The 19,324-nt window shown below is 38.2% G+C and overlaps 3 protein-coding genes across 4 annotated transcripts; all 3 read right to left on the reverse strand.

The window, feature by feature from the left end:
- Window positions 1-417: 417 nt before the first annotated feature.
- On the reverse strand, window positions 418-7,475 carry LOC307032849 (uncharacterized protein). Its single transcript, XM_079671129.1, has 9 exons — window positions 4,897-7,475; window positions 4,673-4,798; window positions 4,566-4,588; window positions 4,321-4,428; window positions 1,860-1,977; window positions 1,036-1,731; window positions 831-956; window positions 698-741; window positions 418-602 (listed from the first exon to the last, which is right to left on the reverse strand). The coding sequence occupies exons 1-9, from the start codon at window positions 5,813-5,815 to the stop codon at window positions 486-488; spliced, it is 2,277 nt and encodes a 758-aa protein (XP_079527255.1). The 5' UTR covers window positions 5,816-7,475; the 3' UTR covers window positions 418-485.
- A 349-nt stretch (window positions 7,476-7,824) lies between these two features.
- Window positions 7,825-9,766, reverse strand: LOC307034122 (uncharacterized protein). The gene is made up of 5 exons (XM_079672872.1): window positions 9,708-9,766; window positions 8,875-9,579; window positions 8,643-8,762; window positions 8,516-8,550; window positions 7,825-8,427 (listed from the first exon to the last, which is right to left on the reverse strand). The coding sequence occupies exons 1-5, from the start codon at window positions 9,760-9,762 to the stop codon at window positions 8,308-8,310; spliced, it is 1,035 nt and encodes a 344-aa protein (XP_079528998.1). The 5' UTR covers window positions 9,763-9,766; the 3' UTR covers window positions 7,825-8,307.
- A 5,805-nt stretch (window positions 9,767-15,571) lies between these two features.
- LOC307034123 (immunoglobulin kappa light chain-like) lies at window positions 15,572-17,389 on the reverse strand. 2 transcript variants are annotated; one of them, XM_079672874.1, is made up of 6 exons: window positions 17,328-17,389; window positions 16,949-17,194; window positions 16,499-16,852; window positions 16,271-16,390; window positions 16,132-16,175; window positions 15,572-16,046 (listed from the first exon to the last, which is right to left on the reverse strand). In XM_079672874.1, exons 1-6 carry the CDS (start codon window positions 17,380-17,382, stop codon window positions 15,927-15,929), a joined length of 939 nt encoding a protein of 312 aa, XP_079529000.1. In that variant the 5' UTR covers window positions 17,383-17,389; the 3' UTR covers window positions 15,572-15,926. The 2 variants fall into 2 exon arrangements, with proteins under 2 accessions (XP_079529000.1, XP_079528999.1); XM_079672873.1 differs by having other exon boundaries at window positions 16,499-17,194.
- Window positions 17,390-19,324: the final 1,935 nt, after the last annotated feature.

Genomic DNA, 19,324 nt, shown 5'->3' on the forward strand with positions numbered 1-19,324 from the left:
AGTCATATTGCCACTTTGGAATGTAGAACTATACCTGCTCTTTCTCTACTATAATGTTTAGCCGTCTTAACTTCTGCTTTCTCCTTTCCTGTAACAGTTTGAATTCATACAGTTCTATCTCGCATGGTGGTGAAGCATATATTGTACATTTTTGAAGATACTCTTAAGTACTTAGACACAGACCCATCACGTACTGCGTATGACAGTCATGGAAAACCGGAACCTCAATGCAAGATAATTGTTGAATTTGGAAGTGTCTTTCTGGTAGATGAACATGTCCAGACAAACCAATGTTGGTATCGTGGCTGTCCACAAGTTGGGGCAACATTGGGTTGATGCGTTTACTTAAAATTGTATGTCCCTCCTCTAATGTTAGATTAAAAAACAAGTTCATCCAGTCCAATTTTTGGGCTTGCTTTGAAACCATTAGAATACCTTTATTTGTCTTTTTGAACAGCAACAAATATAAAACATGTACAGTTGGACTACTTAATACTTGAGTACACGCATTCAGTCTTGGTGCTGTTCCTTTGTCTCCTGGATCGGTTGACCTTATGTTCCTTTACAGTTGAGTAATGGATGTTCACTTCATTTTGGTCACCCTAATGACAAAACATAAACCACACAATTATACTTAAAACAAAGACTGTGTTCATAAAAAGGTTTCAATGGTAAAAGTTGATCAAACATAAGATACCTCTGCATTTGTTGTGGAGGGAGCTGGAACACTTGCATGAGACTCTGAAAATAATAAAAATATATTTTACTCTAGTGTTGTGTTGAATGGGTACACATTATAAGCGTAGTCTAAAAAATCTTAGTTGCAGTACCTGTACATTTGCAGCTGTTTCTCTTGCTCATCATGCACAGTAAGAAAACCAGTAAGACAATCACAATGAGAGTGAATGCCAAAGCTCCACTCAAGGAATACACCAAGATAAGAAAATCCACCTTATCTGTAGAGAGTCAGACATCAGGACACATTACAAAGCTTTAAGGACTTCAAGGAAAAACCCTCCCAATAGAGTGACTTACCTTCAAAGTTCAGCTTGGTCCCGTTTCCAAACAGTATGTGTCCACATGTGGCAACAGGACAGTAGTAGGTCCCAGCATGAGAAAGATTCACGCTTTTTGGCAGGTTGTATTCACAGGTGTGTGTTTGTGTGTTGGGTTTCCTCTCACACTGACTGCCTCCACGGGTGTAAATGAGTCCTGGAAGAGAGTCTTCAGAGTTTTTGAACCAGTAAACACTGTGTTCTCCATCACAGCTGCCAGTGTGTACTGTACAGTTGAGAGTCACAGAGTCTCCCGGCTGGATGATCTCAGATGCTGACTGGTGGACTAAAAACGAGATGCTCAAATCTGAATCTTTTACATCGACTGTAATTCCCTCCCTGAATTCAAACTGGTAAGAATGGCTATTTGCGCAGTAGTAAGTGGCTGAGTCTGAAATGTTCACATCTCTTATCTTCAGGTGATTTTGTCCTTTTTCCGTATCCAATGCGAAACGTGGATTCTTGAATTCATCGTGAAATGTTCCATTTGGTTCGTACTTGTAGTAGGTTGAGATAAGCCTTGGTTTCTGTCCCAAAGTTTGCTTGTACCAGTAAAATCTTGTGTCAACATTACTCCCATGGAAACATTTCAAAGTAAGCTCGTCCCCAGTTTTCAATGATAGAATACCACTCTCTTGACGAACAGATGACGATAATTTCAGCTCCGTCATCTGAGCTGAAGAGATAGGAGAGACAAATCAAATGCAGAAGTATAGAAAAATAAACTCGACACACAACAAGGATTTGGACAAATAACATGGGGATATAAAAGATACAATTTTGTACCACAAAAATACAACTCACCAGTATTCCAGAAGATTAGAAATCCGAAATATAACATGATCACATGAGATGTCATCGTGTTGCCGCGTTGAATGATGCATCTCGATGCTCTCTCCACTCTTAAGAAACAACACTGAATCTGTTTGGCCAATCAGAGGTGACACTTTAAACTATGTCCCATAAAGGAAACATGGTCACAGGTTTACTGCCACCTACAGAGTCAATTTGTTGCTTAAATATGATCAAATTTGAGAAAGTATATAAAAGATATTCTCATGTTGGCATTACATATAAACTATCTCTATCTACAGTATAATAACCTATAATATTAATGGATTGACTATGTATTTTTAAGTCTCTCTCCAAAGAGAATATGATCTTTCAAGTCATTTTGTAGAACCTTATCTCATGGACTTACATTTCTGGAATTTTAAAAAGGATATGTTTTATAAATTGCAGAATTGTTGTTTCAGTGCACGTTACATGTACATGATATGGACTGCACTTTTCTGTTTTCACATTGATTACCAATTCTAAAAGTCCATAGAAAACTATTCTTGGACAATTTTAACCTAAATGGCACAGGAAGCTGGCACAATCATTTTCCAAAATGGGAAATAAATTACCCCAACTGCATTTGCTTTTGCTATACCTTGGTTAGTACGACAGGTTTGCCATTAATCATCAAAATGGATGGTATTTTAAGACCCAGAAATCCATATTACCCCTCTTGTAAGTTTATGAGAATATCAAAGGAATATTGGATACAAATGACTCTAAAATACTATACTGGGCCAGAGGTATGTGGAACATGTACAGAGGAAAGTCAATAAAACAATGGCATGATGTAAATCTTTATTGGCTCCATGATGGGTTTTGTTAGTTAAAACATTATTATTATTATTATTATAACAAAAGGTGATTATTGAAGCAAGTCAAAAAGAAACACTGTTCCTTCCATAGGCCTGTTGATATGGGCACATGTCTCAGTGATAATGGAGCCATACAAAGGGAGACATTGGTTTAATTCAATGCATAGACATTATGTATCACCAATATATTCAAACCAAAAGGACTTTTAACCGGACCTCTAAGTATTAGTACTTTCCGTATTGTTAAATGTGACCTAACAAGTATTCTACCTTTGAAATAGGACTGCAAGTGGTCTCTCAATGAAGTATCATCTATGTGAGAAAGCAAACACCCTTACATCCTGCTCAAAACCACAAACGCTGCTGCACTAAGAGATACAACACAAAAAAAGATACTGACTGTTGAGTTTATTTGTCTATGTTTTGTATCTGCACCAGAACGGACCACTGTGACGCATTAAAGCAGAACACTTCCTGTTACTAACCTTTGTGTGCCCAAAGCCCCCCCCCCCCACTTTAACTGAAGCGAAAAAAAACAATGCTGTTAGCTGGCCTCTCATTTTATATTATATGAGCTCTATTGAGATTTATAATATTTTGAAGAGTTAGCCAAATGGCCAGATTAAAAACTGTTGGCTTAAAATATGCATTCACTCTTTCACTCATTTGTATATGTTCGCATTTCCATGATTTTTTTGTTATAGGGAGATACCACATTCTCTACCACTTTGATATATTTAAGAAGTTAGCAATTGTATTGCACGTTTAGCTTTCCAAAACAGCTAATGATGAGAATGTAATTTACTGAATGATCTAGCTGACTGTGCCAGTTCTTTGCAAGTTCTGTATGTCGTAGCCAAGCGAAACCTGGGTTGCTGAAAAATAAAGCTTACACAGAAGTGTAACAAATCTGCAGTTCATTGAATGGCCACTTTATGCAGGCTTCAAAAGCAACTCAATCCCCAATGACCTTCATGTTAAAATGCTCAACATTACAACCAAGAGAAACTTGTTTCCAGCCTAGTTTAAAGGGGTTTGGTCCATATATCTAGTTTTCAACTATATGGCAACTGTACAGGGGTAAATGTTCAAATAATTCACCTGTATGACTTGAGTTTTTCACATATTGGGGTGGGTTAGGGAAACCAAGTTTTCTAAAAAAGACGGTGCTACCATTGCGAAGAAAAACTGTTGGATTTAACAAGAAGACACACACAGTATTGTTCCGAATGTTGATGTTTATTGGATTAATGACAGAAATTGCACAAACAAAATTACACATTTGATTTGGTAAAAAAAAATAAGAAGGTCCTAAACTTAAAAGTATTGAAGTGACTTTTAAAGCATCTTAGCTTCTAAATATAGGCTACAGGTTAAGTCATACAAGTACTAATGAAATAATATATCTTTAGATACAGTAGATGGTTTATTTGAAAGAACGTTTCGGTCATCTCCTGCTTCGACCACAAAGTGGAAAAATACTATGCTAAAATGTACATCTACGAAGAAAATATATATATTTTTTGCTACGGACCACAAGGAAGAGAAAACAAAAACACATGTTTTACTCAAAATTACAAATTGCACCATGTCAGGTTCTACTGCTTTACGCTGTAATACACACATTCACTCCAGGTTGGATCCCTCTGTCTTCTTGATCTGTTTTTCATGTTCACACCTAAAGCAGCATAGTAGATCTTTTCTCCACGTTGGTACTCCTGCAACACAATATATATATAAGTAGATCATTATTGTGATCCTGCAAAAAATAAAAACTATTTCTAGGAAAATAATTTGGAAGGAATAGGGTGTTTTAAATGGTAATTTAGCAGTTTGGTCCACTGATTTTACTCACCTCGGCTTCTGCTGTGGACGGAACTGGAAAAAAACAGAAATGATTATTTTTAATCAAAGGCCAAATTCTGCAAAATCAAGCCATATGATACAAACCGTACAAGTTACCTGTGGATTGGCAGCTGTTTTTCTTGTTCATCATGCACACTAAGAAAGCCAGTAAAACACTCAGGATGGTGGTGAATGTCAAAGCTATACTGGAGAAATGCACCAAGAAACCAGAGTCCACGCCACCTGTAGAGAGAAACAGAGCTTTCAGTAGGTTTTTATCCAAAGTTTGGTAAGACAGTACCAATGAGAACTGCAACAACCTCTGCTAGAAAGTTACTTACCCTCAAAGTCCAGCTTGGTCCCGTTTCCAAACAGTATGTGTCCACAGGAGGCAACAGCACAGTAGTAGGTCCCAGCATGAGAAGGATTCAGGCTCTCCATTGGCAGGTTGTATTCACAGGTGTGTGTTTGTGTGTTGGGTTTCCTCTCACACTGACTGCCTCCATGGGTGTAAATGATTCCTGGAGAGTCCTCAGAGTTTTTGAACCAGTAAACACTGTGTTCTCCATCACAGCTGCCAGTGAGAACTGTACAGTTCAGAGTCACAGAGTCTCCTGGCTGGACAGTCTCAGATGCTGACTGATGGACTAAAGCTGTCAGATCTGAACCCTTAACGTCGACAAGAGTGCTCTGGGATATTTCTAACGTGTATAGATAGCAATTTATGCAGAAATAAGTACCGGAGTCTGATACGCGCAAGTCTGTGATGGTCAAGTGGTTTTTACCTTTCCCTTTTTCGGCATTCAGTGTGAAGCGTGAATTGTTCTCGAATTCACCATAGAAATCTTTTTTTTTGTTATACATATAGAATGTAGAGATGAGATTTGGTTTCTGCCCAACAGTTTGCTTATACCAGTAAAGCCTTGCAGCAACAATGCCTTCATAGAAACATAGCAAAGTCAAGTTCTCCCCTGTTTTAGCTGATACAAAACCGCTGTCTTCACGAACAGATGTGGACAATGTCCGGTTAGTCGTCTCGGCTGAAATGAAACGAGACAAATGTAGTAATTTAATGTGAGAATTCTTTAGCATAATCACTTCATTTTCTAATATGATGAATATTTGTAAGAGAGCACGTTTGACTAGAAATAAATGCAACTCACCCATTATCCCCAAGCACAGACGGGTGCAAAAGAGAGCGAACAATGGAAATGCCATCATGTTCAATTGCATGTGTGAAATGAAAAGAATGTCGATCATGCCTCTCCTCTTAAAAGACGAAACTAGGTTTGATTGGCCAATCTGAAGTGACTGTGTACCGTATGTCCTACTTAGGAAATGTGTTCACTGCTCCATAAACTGTAGTAAAAAATATGTATTTTTAAAACATTGACATGGTGGGAGAATTTCTTGGCATTGGATGTAATGATTTTCATTTGAAATATAATTATGTATAACGATTTTTTTTCAAGGACCATTAGTAGAGTGGTCTTAGGCTTACGATTTACCGCGTGCAGACACTGTTACATCCTGCTGAAAACCACAAAATCTAAAAAAAACACACTGAAAGAGATACAATGCAGAAAGTATGGGCGGGAACAGGTCTAAGAGGAATAGACAATTTCTATCAAATAATGTTAATTGTGTAGGACTTCAAACAAATCTTCAAAGCACCAACTGAGTTAACTATATTTACATTGGATTTCTTTAGTGCCAATGTGCGTATACCGTTACTTTAAGACAGTTTTATTGATTAAAGGAAAGCTAAACTATTGTGTGATCTGGTGTAGATTATCTTCATAATTCAGTATAGATGGTACATTGCATAATTTAATATATTTTTTTGTTTTATATCAAGCGAATCAAACTTGCTTTCAGTATTAGAACTGTAATGATCCTTGTTTTTCGTTTTTTCCTATTTTATTTTGAAAAAAAGAAATTCCTGGTTTGACTTCTTGTTTTGTGTTTTTCCGTTGGTGTTCCTGTGCTGCCTTTGCCCATCTTCGCACCTGCTCTGACTCAGCCTTATTAGTCTTCCCAGCCAATCAGCTTCTTCTCTGTTTCCAAAGCTGTTTTGATTGGCCTTATTAGTTTCACCTGTCCCATATTAACCCTGTAGAAACCTGACTTTCTGTCCACCTTCACTTCACCCCCTCATCTGATTAGTTTGTATTTAAGTTCTTCTTTTCTGTTCAGACTCTGTTTTGTCGCTCAATCTCATATATAACTGAACTCTTTTGTAGTTTTAATTCCATACTATAGCTTTTCGATTTTCCTTGAGGTATGGTTCTGAGAATGAACGTCAAAGTTCCGCCCGCACTCTTTTGAAATATACACAATTCGTTTTTTGGGGTTTAGAACAATCTTAAAATGTATAGAAATTGGTCTGAAGATTGTTTAAAACTGAGATATGGCCTTTGAGGAAGTGAACACACATGCCAGTGTTTCCCCTAGGATGGAGTCATAGCAGCAGTGCTAAGGCACGTGGGCCCAGCAGAATGTGAGCGCGGAGCGCGTGGAATTTTTTAGTGCGTGCGAAGTGCGCCCTGCCAATTTTTTTCTATGTTTCAGCACAAGAAAGGCTCTTGAGGCCTAGTACCAGGGCCGGTTCTAGACAATTTGTAAATACTCAGAGAGTCCTTTACCTCACTGAGCCTCTCAGTCTGACAGGAGAGCTCTCCTCCACCCTGGTTGTAGAAACATCTACTTCTTATATCCGTTAGCGCAGCTAGCACCAGATTCTAATAACAACAGCGCCGGTACCGGTGCGCCCTCTCCCTTGCTCGCTCTCTCGCTACCACGCTGGCACTTTGGCTGTGAGCTGCGGGCGCCTGATAAGCCAACATCCCCCACTAATATAACTTACAGCGCCCACCGTACAGGGCAAATTAAACGTGTAACCGGGGTGAAAAGGGTGTTACATTTACTTAATCATGACCGAACATTTGGATGAGCACCAATGGTCAAAAATGTTTTTCCCTCCCAGAGCTACCAGCGCAGCGCCCCCCAGATCTGGCGCCCAAGGCGACCGCCTGTGTCGCCTATGCTAGTAACAGAAATACTACAAATCCACATAACAAACAATCAAAAATGAAAAAGGGTCGCCACTTATTATTATTTTAAGAAAAAAATAAAAAGTAAAGAAAAATAAAAAGATATATATATATATATATATATTTTTTTTTTGGGTACCTGGCTGGCGCCCCTTAGCAGTGGCGCTCATATTTCAGCAGCGGCGCTGCACCGCCACTATTTGTATATAGGGGAAACACTGCATGCTCATTATATATTTGTCTCAAGATCAAACAGTCCATTTAATAAATTAGCCCCATGTGATCATGACATGACATACAAAGGACATAAGAATGCACACAACTATTGCGTTGTCCAAAATATGTATGAATGAAACTAAGGTATGATTTCTATAAAAAATCATATGTTCAGCATATGGCAACCTTTTTAAGGGGTTCAGGAAAACTTGTTTGTATCATCAAAAAACGTCCAATATTAACTCCATCGCCAAGCTGTGAAAAGCGATCTTGTCAATCCGGCATACTACATGAGGGGCATCAGGACTTTTGGCATGGGGGATCATTCATGAGGTGTAAATACGTTCTTGGCTGCATCTTTTACACTGCAAACCAATAAGATGTACACAAATGTATCTCTTCATTACTTATACCTTACTGTATTACTTTTAAAATATGACTAAATCCAATTTTGTTAAACATAAGTAATGAAACATGGTTTGTCTACAGCTTGACACCAGAGTACACACATTCATCATTGGGGATGTTCCTCTGTCGTCTTGATCTGTTGGGCACATGGACACTTAAAGCAGAATAATGGAGGCTGTCTGCGTTCCGGGGACCCTGTCAACAAAATATGAAGAAATGGATAAAGATATTGAATAGAAGAAAATTCTGCGATAACATTTTTAATTTATGAGATCATTTTCACCTCTGTCTTTGCTGTAGATGATCTTGCTTCAGACTCTGATTGGCAACATGGAGAAAAAGTATTCAGTAAAGAGTTGTATTGAGTGGATGCAAGCTTCTGGAAGAAAAAAACAATAGGTAGAAGTTACCTGTTGATTGACAGATGTTTCTCTTTTTCATCTTGTACACTAAGAAAGCCAGTAAAACGACCAGAATGGAGTTGAATGCCAAAGCTCCACTTAAGAAATACACAAGAGAGTCGACCTCATCTGTAGAGAGTAAACACCAAAAACGGAACGGTCAGCTTTTATCTTGCTGTTCATTTTAAATCTCACTTGGCCATCATTTACTCTTCATTAAATAATCTAGTAAATAGTTTACCTTCAAAGTCGAGCTTGGTCCCATTTCCAAACAGTATTTTCCCACATGAGGCAACAGCACAGTAGTAGGTCCCAGCTTGAGAAGCATTCAGGTTGTCCATTGGCAGGTTGTACACACAGGTGTGTGTTTGTGTGTTGGGTTTCCTCTCACACTGATCATTCCTGCCTCCACGGGTGTAAATTAGTCCTGGAGAGTGCTCAGAGTTTTTGAACCAGTACACACTGTGCCCTCCATCACAGCTGCCAGTGTGTACTGTACAGTTCAGATTCACAGAGTCTCCTGACTGGATGATCTCAGATTCTGACTGATGGACTGAAAGTGGGATGTTCAAACCTGAACCCTGAACATTGATAAAAGAGCCTTCCGCAAAATCGAAGACAAATTTGGAGAAAATTGCGCAGTAGTAGGTAGCTGAGTCGGAAATGTGCACATTTGAAATTGTCAACTGACTTGTACTATTTCCTCTATCCAGTGTAAAGCGTGACTTGTTGTTGAATTCATCATAAAAACTGGGTCTTGCATCATACAGATAGACGGAAGAGATCAGCCTCAGTTTCTGTCCCAGAGTTTGTTTGTACCAGTAAATCCAACTTGTATCACCAGCTTTATAGAAGCATCGCAAAGTCACATTTTCTCCAACCTTAGCTGATATAAAACGTTTATCTTGACGAACACGTGAAGATAGTTTCAGATCAGTCGTCTGAGCTGAAATAAATACACAATTAATAAGATTGGATGAATTCAGCAAGTACTGTAGTTTACATGAAAACATATTGAAAGCATTTCAATGAAAAGTTGATGGAAAGAAAAAGCTGCATTAAAATACAACTCACCGATGTTTCCCAAGAACAAACACGTTAGATATAAGACCAACTTTGGAGACGTCATCTTGTTGAATTCTTGAGTTGAGTGAAAATGATCTTGAAACCTTGTTCACTCTTAAGACACAAGACTGCGTTTGATTGGCCAGCCTGAAGTGACTTTGTACATCCTACTTTAAAAAAACTTGATCACATGTTCACTGCCATCTATAGTTTCAAGTTTGGTTCTTGAGAAGATTCACTTGGTGAAAGGTAAATGAAGAACACAATGGCTCTTTATCTTAGTATCATATTTAAAATCAGGGAAAGGGTAACAAGCTAGTTACATATGTTCTTTAGGCTTCGGCTTGGCTAAGTTAATACAACAGGTTTGGTGTTACTTTAAATTGAATGGTATTTACTTGGATTGAGACACAGAAATTCATGTTTCCCCAATATATGATTATATGAGAAATGTAATGCATATTGGACAAAAGTGTCAAGTTACCAAATTGTTCACATATACTGTTCCTGTGTTTCCATGGGTCAGACGTACAGTATGTGGAAAATATAAATTGGCAATAAAACAATTTTATAATAATCTAATGTATATCCATTAGGGATTATTGAAGTTGTTCAAAAAGAAACTCTTTCTATCATGGGCTTATTTCTGTAGGAGGTCTTATTGATAATTGAGATATCAACATTTTTTTTATTGTAGCCATGCCTTTTATATGAAATGAATTGCTTAAAATACTTGTTAATACCTATAATCAGCAATATTCCAAACAACATAGAATTAATTACTCAATTATTTGTAGTTGTAATACTGTTAAATGTGACCTGATAAATATTCTTCCTATTAATGTAATTGTACTGCAAGTGGTCTTTTAAGGAGCATCTATGTAAGATTGCAAACATAGTTACATCCTCCTAAAACCACAAAGGCTGCTACACTAAGGTACTTCACAAAAAGGTCTAAGAGTACCTACTTTTGAACCAGAGCACCCCACTGTGACATCCCTCTGCTTTACTTTTACCTGTCTGCACAAAACCCCCCCATTAAATCAAGAGATCTAAAATGTATACTTTATGAACACTGTATTATTTGTGTGAGTAATCCTTATTAGATTGACACTTTTGACCAGTAAATATGCATGGCACATACTTTGCGTGTCTTGTGTGTCGTAGCCAAACAGCATTTTCTTGTGCTGAAAAATGAAGATAACGTGGAAGTGGGAAAAAAACTGCAGTTAATTGAATGGCTACTTGAGGCTAGCTCCAATACCAAATGAATCCCCTTTGACCTCCATGTTGTGTGTCACTCCTCTTAAATGTACTGCAACTGATCTTCCAATTTCTGATCACTCATTAATATCCTTTACTGTCACCTTAACACTGTCCAAACCAAATCTGTCACATGTTATTTCCTTCCGCAACATCAAGGATATTAATTTAACTACACTCTCCAGTGGCATTGACAACCTCCCCAGCATAAATTGTTCATCCCCGCCTGATGAACTGGTTTCTCATTACAATAACAATCTTCATAAACTGCTCAATACCCTGGCTCCTTTAAAAACCTGGTCTGTTTCCTTCACCCATTGTGCTCCTTGGTTTACACCTGAACTACGCCAACTCAAAACAAAAGGCCTTCGATTGGAACGCCTCTGCAAAAAAACTGGACTTGTCGTTCACAAATAAATGTACAATAACCCCATTCTCTACTACAAGGACACTCTCTCTACAGCCAAATCATCATATTGTGTAGTTCTCATCAGCTCTGGTGAAGGGAACACAAGGGTCCTGTTCTCTACAGTGAAGAACATTCTACGACCACCGGACTCCTTGCACCTCATCAGTCTACCTTCATTGTCCTCCCTTATAACTGTCAACATACACTCCTCCCTCACCTCTGGTCTTGTTCCCTCACTTTTCAAATCAGCCGCCATCACGCCCATACTGAAGAAACCTGGTGCAGACCCCAACAATTTGAATAACTTTCATCTCATATCTAACCTACCATTTCTCTCAAAAATCCTGGAAAAAACTGTTGCATCCCAGATCCATACCCACTTGTCTGACAATAACCTGTACGAACAATTTCAATCTGGTTTCCGCCCCCATCACAGCACAGAAACAGCACTGGTGAAAATCACTAACGACCTCCTCATGGCAGCTGACTCCGGACAATTAACTATCCTCATCCTCCTTGATCTTAGTGCAGCTTTTGACACCATTTCCACAGCATCCTCATTGAGAGAATGACCTCCATCGGGATCACTGATACACCCCTTCTCTGGTTTAAATCATATCTCTCTGGCCGCACTCAGTTCATCCAACTCAAAACCTTCAAATCACAGCCACTTCAAATCACAGCCACTTCCAGTCACGACCGGTGTTCCCCTGGGCTCTGTCCTGGGGCCTCTTCTTTTTATCATCTATTTACTTCCTCTTGGCAATATCTTCCGCTAACACAACATCCCCTTTCATTGCTATGCGGATGACACCCAGCTACGGTACGAAGTCAATACCGGTACCTGATTGGACGGTATCGGTATACCGTTAAGCCGCTGGACAAACGGTGCAGTTATTGGTATGTGTTACGTCTACTTCCTTAGTTTAACTTTAAACCATTCTGGTTGGTTGGGAACCTTCATCCCGTGTGATGTATCCGGTTTGAGACCCCTCTGATTGGCAACTGTAAATGCCACTCGTCATCTCTCTCAACAGTGCTCTTATTATTGTTGTGAGACTCCCGCAGGCATGGCGGACAGAGCGAAGCAATCGAAGGTCTGGGTGCACCTTAAAAAAAATGTAGTGGCGATAGTGCAATCTATGTACTCAATTATTTGCTTGTAAAGGGGGTAACACAAGCAACTTAATGAAGCATTTGCAAACGAGACACTCATTGAATCTAAAACGGTGCTAGCGATAGTGCTAATAGTGCTAGCGGGCTTCAACCGCACCATGTGTAAATGTGACCTGAGCGAAGTCTCGCAGGCAGGTTAGCTGCTGCGCACGGGTAATAGGTTTTGTTTACCTGAGTACAGTCTTGCTGGCACATCGGCTTGTCTTTTTTTAGTTTATTAACACTTACAGTGTATTAATGTGAGCTTCTACACCTATAATAATTTGGCCTTTCATTGAATGCTTTATAAACCAGTTAAACTTACAGATGTCATTGTGAATTGGAAAACTGCATTTAAATGTTGTTAAATGTCAACGTCTCAATGTATGGTTCAGCAATTGTTGGTCGTTTACTAGGAATTGACATATTTTAAGCTCAAATACTTTGTTCTATGTTTAAACCTTTAGACACATTTTGATGTGTTTCAGTTCAGCTCATCATTTATTTTGTGATGATTTAGAATTACAATCCAGAATAATATACGTACTGGCCTTTATCTTTTTGCCATCTTAGCCTTTTGACCAATTTCTTCATATCACAGTTTTGCATGATGTCACTGTAGGACAATGTTTTAAGGATCTCTTGTCGAGCTAGGTTGTCAGTTTGAAATGTCTGGATGAAGATGTAACTGATTTACAAATGTAAACAAATGTTAAAAAAGAATGCCTCTTTTCATCCTCTGTCTGAGGGAAAACCCCAAAAAGCATGATAGGGCGAGCCAGGCCTCTTTAAGTTATTTTATTTATTTGTGTCTGCTTCTGAGAAGCTAATGTATAAGTTATACAGTTATTTGTGCAAGAAAATTACAATACAATTACTGTTTAATCTTCACATCTTGTATTCATGTCTATAATTTTGAGCACCAAATTATTGAAAAGTATCGATAAGAGTATCGAAAAATACCGATACCGATAAGCAGTACCGGTACCGGTACCGGTATCGATAAAATCCTAACGATGCCCATCCCTACACCCAGCTCTACTTGTCCTCCAAACCAACCACCATGCCCCCTCCATCCTCCCTGTCTGACTGCTTACAGGAAATCAAATCCTGGTTTTCTTCTAACTTTCTCAAACTTAACGATAATAAAACAGAGGTTCTCCTCATTGGCACAAAATCCACCCTAACCAAACCTGACAGTTTCTCCATTACAATAGACAACTGTTCAGTCTCCCCCTCCCCTCAGGTTAAGAGTCTGGGTGTCATCCTCGACGGCACACTTTCATTCAAATCTCACATCAGTAATATCACTCGGTCTGCCTATTTCCATCTACGCACCATTAACCGCCTCCGCCCGTCCCTCAACCCTAAGACCACCGCCATTCTTGTTCACACCCTGGTCACTTCCCGCATCGACTACTGCAACTCCCTTCTCTTTGGTCTCCCTCTCAAATCCATTCACAGACTTCAACTGGTTCAGAACTCTACCGCCCACAACATCACCAGAACCCCCTCCATTAAACACATCACTCCTGTTCTTCAACAACTTCACTGGCTCCCCGTCAAATACCGTAGAGTTTTTAAGATTCTGCTCTCCATAACCTCACTCCTCTGTACCTATCCGACCTCCTGCACATCAACACACCCATCCGCACACTTAGATCTTCTGCTTCCCTCAACCTCACTGCACCGCCCTTCCGTTTAACCACCATGGGGTCTAGAGCCTTCAGCCGCTCTGCACCCCGCATCTGGAACTCCCTCCCACCTGACATCCGCAACACTGACTCTTTCCCCATTTTCAAATCACGCCTCAAAACATATCTCTTCACACTCGCATATCCACCCTGATCATTATCCATCACACATCCTCTGTTTTTATTTATTTGGTTATTTGATTGACTTATATACTGCATTGTCATTGTCTTGTTTATGTTTCTTATGCTGGTGTTATCTATTGTGTATCTTGTTTTTTATGTATTTGTACGGCGACCTTGAGAGCCTTGAAAGGCGCCTATATAAAATAAATGAATTATTATTATTATGCTAAAATGCCCAACTTTACAGCAGAACACAACTTGTTTACAGCCTGGTAGAAAAACACTATTTGGTCACTATAGATCATATCTATCTTATTGCCAACCGTACAGGGGTAAATGATCAAATAACTTTAACCATTTAAATCATATTGAGGCTCAGAGTTGCTGGTCTCCGTTCAGGGAGGAATATGCTGGGGACAGTTTTTGTTATAAAAAATAATTAATTTGAAACTTGAAGGACAGGATTGTTCATCACTTTTTTTCTGCCATTAAACCATAACAGTTGAGATTCATCTCTTATCATTAAGGTGGGTGATTTCAACCACGTGCAACTAGGTGCCACCATACTGCATTTGTCCCAATTGTCTTGTTTATCTTATCATAAACAACATACTGTATATTCAACATGCAAAAATAATACAATTGTAAAAACCCAAACAATGAGGATAAAGAAATATATGATCTAAGGCCTAAAACCATTTTTTTTACTTTTACGTTATCAATGAATCTGAACTTCTAAGCATAGGCCACTGGTTAAGGCATACAAAATCATGGATTATTTTTGTACTGAATTAAACCAATCAGCTGCTTTCCTGTTCCAAGAGTTTTTCCCGCCTGTTTTGATAGGCCTTATTAGTTTCACCTGTCCCCCATTAACCCTGCAGCAACCGGACTTTCTCTCTAAGTGTCCCTGATCCCCGCGTTTGATTAGATTGTATTTAAGTCCTTTTCTTTAGTTCATACTTCGTCGGTCAATCTGCTGCATAACCAAACTATTTAGTCTTAATGCCATACTCTATCTTAAATGTCCATAGGAGTATAGATCAGTAAAGGATTATCAGATCTCCACACTTTTGTGAAAAGCACACCCTTTTTTATTTCTTCATAGTATTCAACAAGCTATAAATATGTAAAAAGAGGTCTGAAGATTGTCAAAAACAGAGATATCGCCATATGAAGAAGTGAACACATATGCATATAACATATTGTCTCAAGATTAAAGAGTCCGTTTAATAAATTAGCCCTTTTTGATCATGACATGACATACAATGGACAGAAAAAAGCATATAAATCACAACATTTTAGTTTTCTACAAAATATGAATACATGAAACTAAGGGATGATTTTAAAAAGATATGTTATGATAAGTTATTTTGGCTAAGGTTAAGGAAACTTTAAAAAAAAGTCTAACATCATCTACAAATTGGTACCTAATTTGAAAACAATTAGGAATATATGGCTGCAATTTTGTAATACTGACCACTAGGAAAATACATTTACTTCTTATTCTACTTCTAAATCTATTTTACATTTGGAAGATGACTGAATCTTATTTTAAATCAACACAAGTAATGTGTAGTAGGTCTACAGCTGGACACCAGAGTACACACATTCATCGTTGTTGATGTTCCTCTGTCGTCTTGATCTGCTGGGCACATTGACACTTAAAGCAGCATAATGGAGGCTGTTTGCATCGCGGTACCCCTGGTGACAAAATAAATGGATAAAGATATTGAATAGAATTAAAAATTGAATCAATAAAAAATGAACTTATTGAGATAAATTTCACCTCTGCATTTGCTGTAGAGGGAGTTGATAATCTTGCTTCGGACTCTGGAAAGACATTTGAAAGACAGAATTTGTATTTCTCCAAAAAGTTTCATTGGATACAAACAAGCTTTCAGACACATACAATAGGTACAAGTTACCTGTTGATTGGCAGATGCTTCTCTTTTTCATCTTGTACACTAAGAAAGCCAGTAAAACGACCAGAATGGAGTTGAACGCCAAAGCTCCACTTAAGAAATACACAAGAGAGTCGACCTCATCTGTAGAGAGTAAACACCAAAAACAGAATGTTATCTTTGTGTTTAAAGTGTGTGATTGGGAATTAAACATACATTACTCTTCATTAAATAATTGAGTGATTTGCTTACCTTCAAAGTCCAGCTCAGTCCCATTTCCAAACAGTATGTGTCCACAAGAGGCAACAGCACAGTCGTAGGTCCCAGTATGAGAAATATTCAGGCTCTCCATTGGAAGGTTGTACACACAGGTGTGTGTTTGTGTGTTGGGTTTCCTCTCACACTGACTGCCTCCACGGGTGTAAAGGAGTCCTGGAGAGTCCTCAGAGTTTTTGAACCAGTAAACACTGTGTTCTCCATCACAGCTGCCAGTGAGTACTGTACAGTTCAGAGTCACAGAGTCTCCTGACTGGATGATCACAGATGCTGACTGATGGACCGAAGCTGGGGGGTTTAAACCTGAACCTTTGACACCAATAATAGAGCCTTCCGCAAAATTCACCACAATGTTAGAGTAAGTTGCACAGTAGTAAGTAGCTGAGTCTGAAATTTGTAAATTTAAAATTTTCAAGTGATTTGTACTTTTTCCGTGATCCAGTGTGAAGCGTGACTTGTTGAATTCATGAAAAAAAGTGGGTCTTGCAGTATATTTATGGAAGGTAGAGATGAGCCTTGGTTTCTGTCCCAAAGTTTGTTTGAACCAGTAAAGCCAATCTGTTTCACCATCTTCATTGTCGCATCTCAAAGTCACATTTTCTCCAACATCAGCAGATATGAAACTTTTCTCTTGGCGAACACTTGAGGATATTTTCCGATCAGTCGTCTGAGCTGAAATAAGAGTGAAATAAATACTTTAATAATTCAATTTGTTTATTTCAGAACATTGTTTACATAAACTTTATTAAAATAATTTCAATGAAAAGTTGCTGGAAAGAAAAAGCTGCATTAAAATACAACTCACCGATGTTTCCCAAGAACAAACACATCAGATATAAGACCAACTTTGGAGACGTCATCTTGTTGAATTCTTGAGTTGAGTGAAAATGATCTTGAAACCTTGTTCACCCTTAAGAAAGAAGACTTTGTTTGATTGGCCAGCCTGAAGTGACTTTGTACATCCTACTTTAAAAAAACTTGATCACATGTTCACTGCCATCTATAGTTTCAAGTTTGGTTCTTGAGAAGATTCACTTGGTGAAAGGTAAATGAAGAACATAATGGCTCTTTATCTTAGTATCATATTTAAAATCAGGGAGAATAAACTACACATAGTTTTCACCATAGTAGTGCTGTGAATATAATAGGAAAGGGTAACAAGCTAGTTACATATGTTCTTTAGGCTTCGGCTTGGCTAATACAACAGGTTTGGTGTTACTTTAAATTGAATGGTATTTACTTGGATTGTGTCACAGAAATTCATGTTTCCCCAATATATGATTATATGAGAAATGTAATGCATATTGGACAAAAGTGTCAAGTTACCAAATTGTTCACATATACTGTTCCTGTGTTTACATGGGTCAGACGTACAGTATGTGGAAAATATAAATTGACAATAAAGCAATTGTATAATAATCTAATGTATATCCATTAGGGATTATTGAAGTTGTTCAAAAATAAACTCTTTCTACCATGGGCTTATTTCTGTAGGCTTATTAATAATTGAGAAATAAAAAAAAAAATGGTTATTGTAGCCATGCCTTTTATATGAGACGAATGGCTTAAAATACTTGTTAATACCTATAATCAGCAATATTCCAAACAAAATAGAAACAACTACAAAGTTATTTGTAGTTTTAATACTGTTAAATATGACCTGATAAATATTCTTCCTATTAATGTAATTGTACTGCAAGTGATCTTTTAAGGAGCATCTATCTAAGTTTGCAAACAGAGTTACATCCTCCTAAAACCACAAAGGCTGCTACACTAAGGTACTTCACAAAAAGGTCTAAGAGTACCTACTTTTGAACCAGAGCACCCCACTGTGACATCCCTATGAAGCCGAAAAAGTCCCTCTGCTGTACCTTTACCTGTCTGCACTATAAGCCTCCCATTAAATCCAGAGAATGAGTGAATGCTGTTAGCAGGCCTCTCATTTATACTTTATACACACTGTATTATTTTGTGTGACTAATCCTTCGTACAAATGAAACTTTTGACCAGTAAATATGCATTGCACATACTTTGCGTGTCTTGTATGTCGTAGCCAAACAGCATCTTCTGAAAAATGAAGATAATGCGGAAGTGGGAAAAAAAAACTGCAGTTAATTGAATGGGCACTTGAGGCTAGCTCCAATACCAAATGAATCCCCTTTGACCTCCATGTTAAAATGCCCAACTTTACAGCAGAATTAAATGATCAAATAACTTAGCTATTTAAATCATATTAAGGCTCAGAGTTGCTGAGCTCAGAGTTGCTGAGCCTTAATATGGGAGGAATATGCTGAGGACATTTTTTGTTATAAAAAATAATTAACTTGAAACTTGAAGGACATGATTGTTTATCACTTTTTTTCTGCCATTAAACCATAACATCTGTGATTCATCTCTTATCATCAAGGTGGGTGATTTCCAGAGGTGGGACCAAGTCATTGTTTTGCAAGTCCGAGTCAAGTTTCAAGTCTTTGCGCTCAAGTCCGAGTCAAGTCTCAAGTCTTTGCGCTCAAGTCCGAGTCAAGTCTCAAGTCTTTGCGCTCAAGTCCGAGTCAAGTCTCAAGTCTTTGCGCTCAAGTCCGAGTCAAGTCTCAAGTCTTTGCGCTCAAGTCCAAGTCAAGTCTCAAGTCAGGATGGGCAAGTTCAAGTCAAGTCCAAGTCCTAAACTTCTACAAAACGAGTCTTAAACAAGTCATTATGTGATTTTCACCAAATCTAATGACACCCATCAACAGAATAATACTTAATAATCACTGCTTTTATTAGTCACATTAATCATTTAATAATCAATTTTCTCTCTGC

The sequence above is a fragment of the Notothenia rossii genome (genome assembly GCF_949606895.1).
Source record: "Notothenia rossii genome assembly, chromosome: 3".
Taxonomy (NCBI): domain Eukaryota; kingdom Metazoa; phylum Chordata; class Actinopteri; order Perciformes; family Nototheniidae; genus Notothenia; species Notothenia rossii.

What these genes read in the sequence shown, in the direction of transcription:
- LOC307032849 (XM_079671129.1), bottom strand. Translation starts at nt 5,815, where the DNA reads ATGATCGACATTCTTTTCATTTCACACATGCAATTGAACATGATGGCA. An exon ending in TCTAATCTTCTGGAATACTG is followed by an intron (nt 1,732 to 1,859) that starts GTGAGTTGTATT and finishes CTATCTCTTCAG; the next exon opens with CTCAGATGACGGAGCTGAAA. An exon ending in CCTCCACAACAAATGCAGAG is followed by an intron (nt 603 to 697) that starts GTATCTTATGTT and finishes TTTTGTCATTAG; the next exon opens with GGTGACCAAAATGAAGTGAA.
- LOC307034122 (XM_079672872.1), bottom strand. Translation starts at nt 9,762, where the DNA reads ATGACGTCTCCAAAGTTGGTCTTATATCTAACGTGTTTGTTCTTGGGA. An exon ending in GACCAAGCTCGACTTTGAAG is followed by an intron (nt 8,763 to 8,874) that starts GTAAACTATTTA and finishes TACTCTCTACAG; the next exon opens with ATGAGGTCGACTCTCTTGTG. An exon ending in AAACATCTGTCAATCAACAG is followed by an intron (nt 8,551 to 8,642) that starts GTAACTTCTACC and finishes GTTGCCAATCAG; the next exon opens with AGTCTGAAGCAAGATCATCT.
- LOC307034123 (XM_079672873.1), bottom strand. Translation starts at nt 17,382, where the DNA reads ATGACGTCTCCAAAGTTGGTCTTATATCTGATGTGTTTGTTCTTGGGA. An exon ending in TTTGTTCTTGGGAAACATCG is followed by an intron (nt 17,195 to 17,327) that starts GTGAGTTGTATT and finishes CTCTTATTTCAG; the next exon opens with CTCAGACGACTGATCGGAAA. An exon ending in GACTGAGCTGGACTTTGAAG is followed by an intron (nt 16,391 to 16,498) that starts GTAAGCAAATCA and finishes TACTCTCTACAG; the next exon opens with ATGAGGTCGACTCTCTTGTG.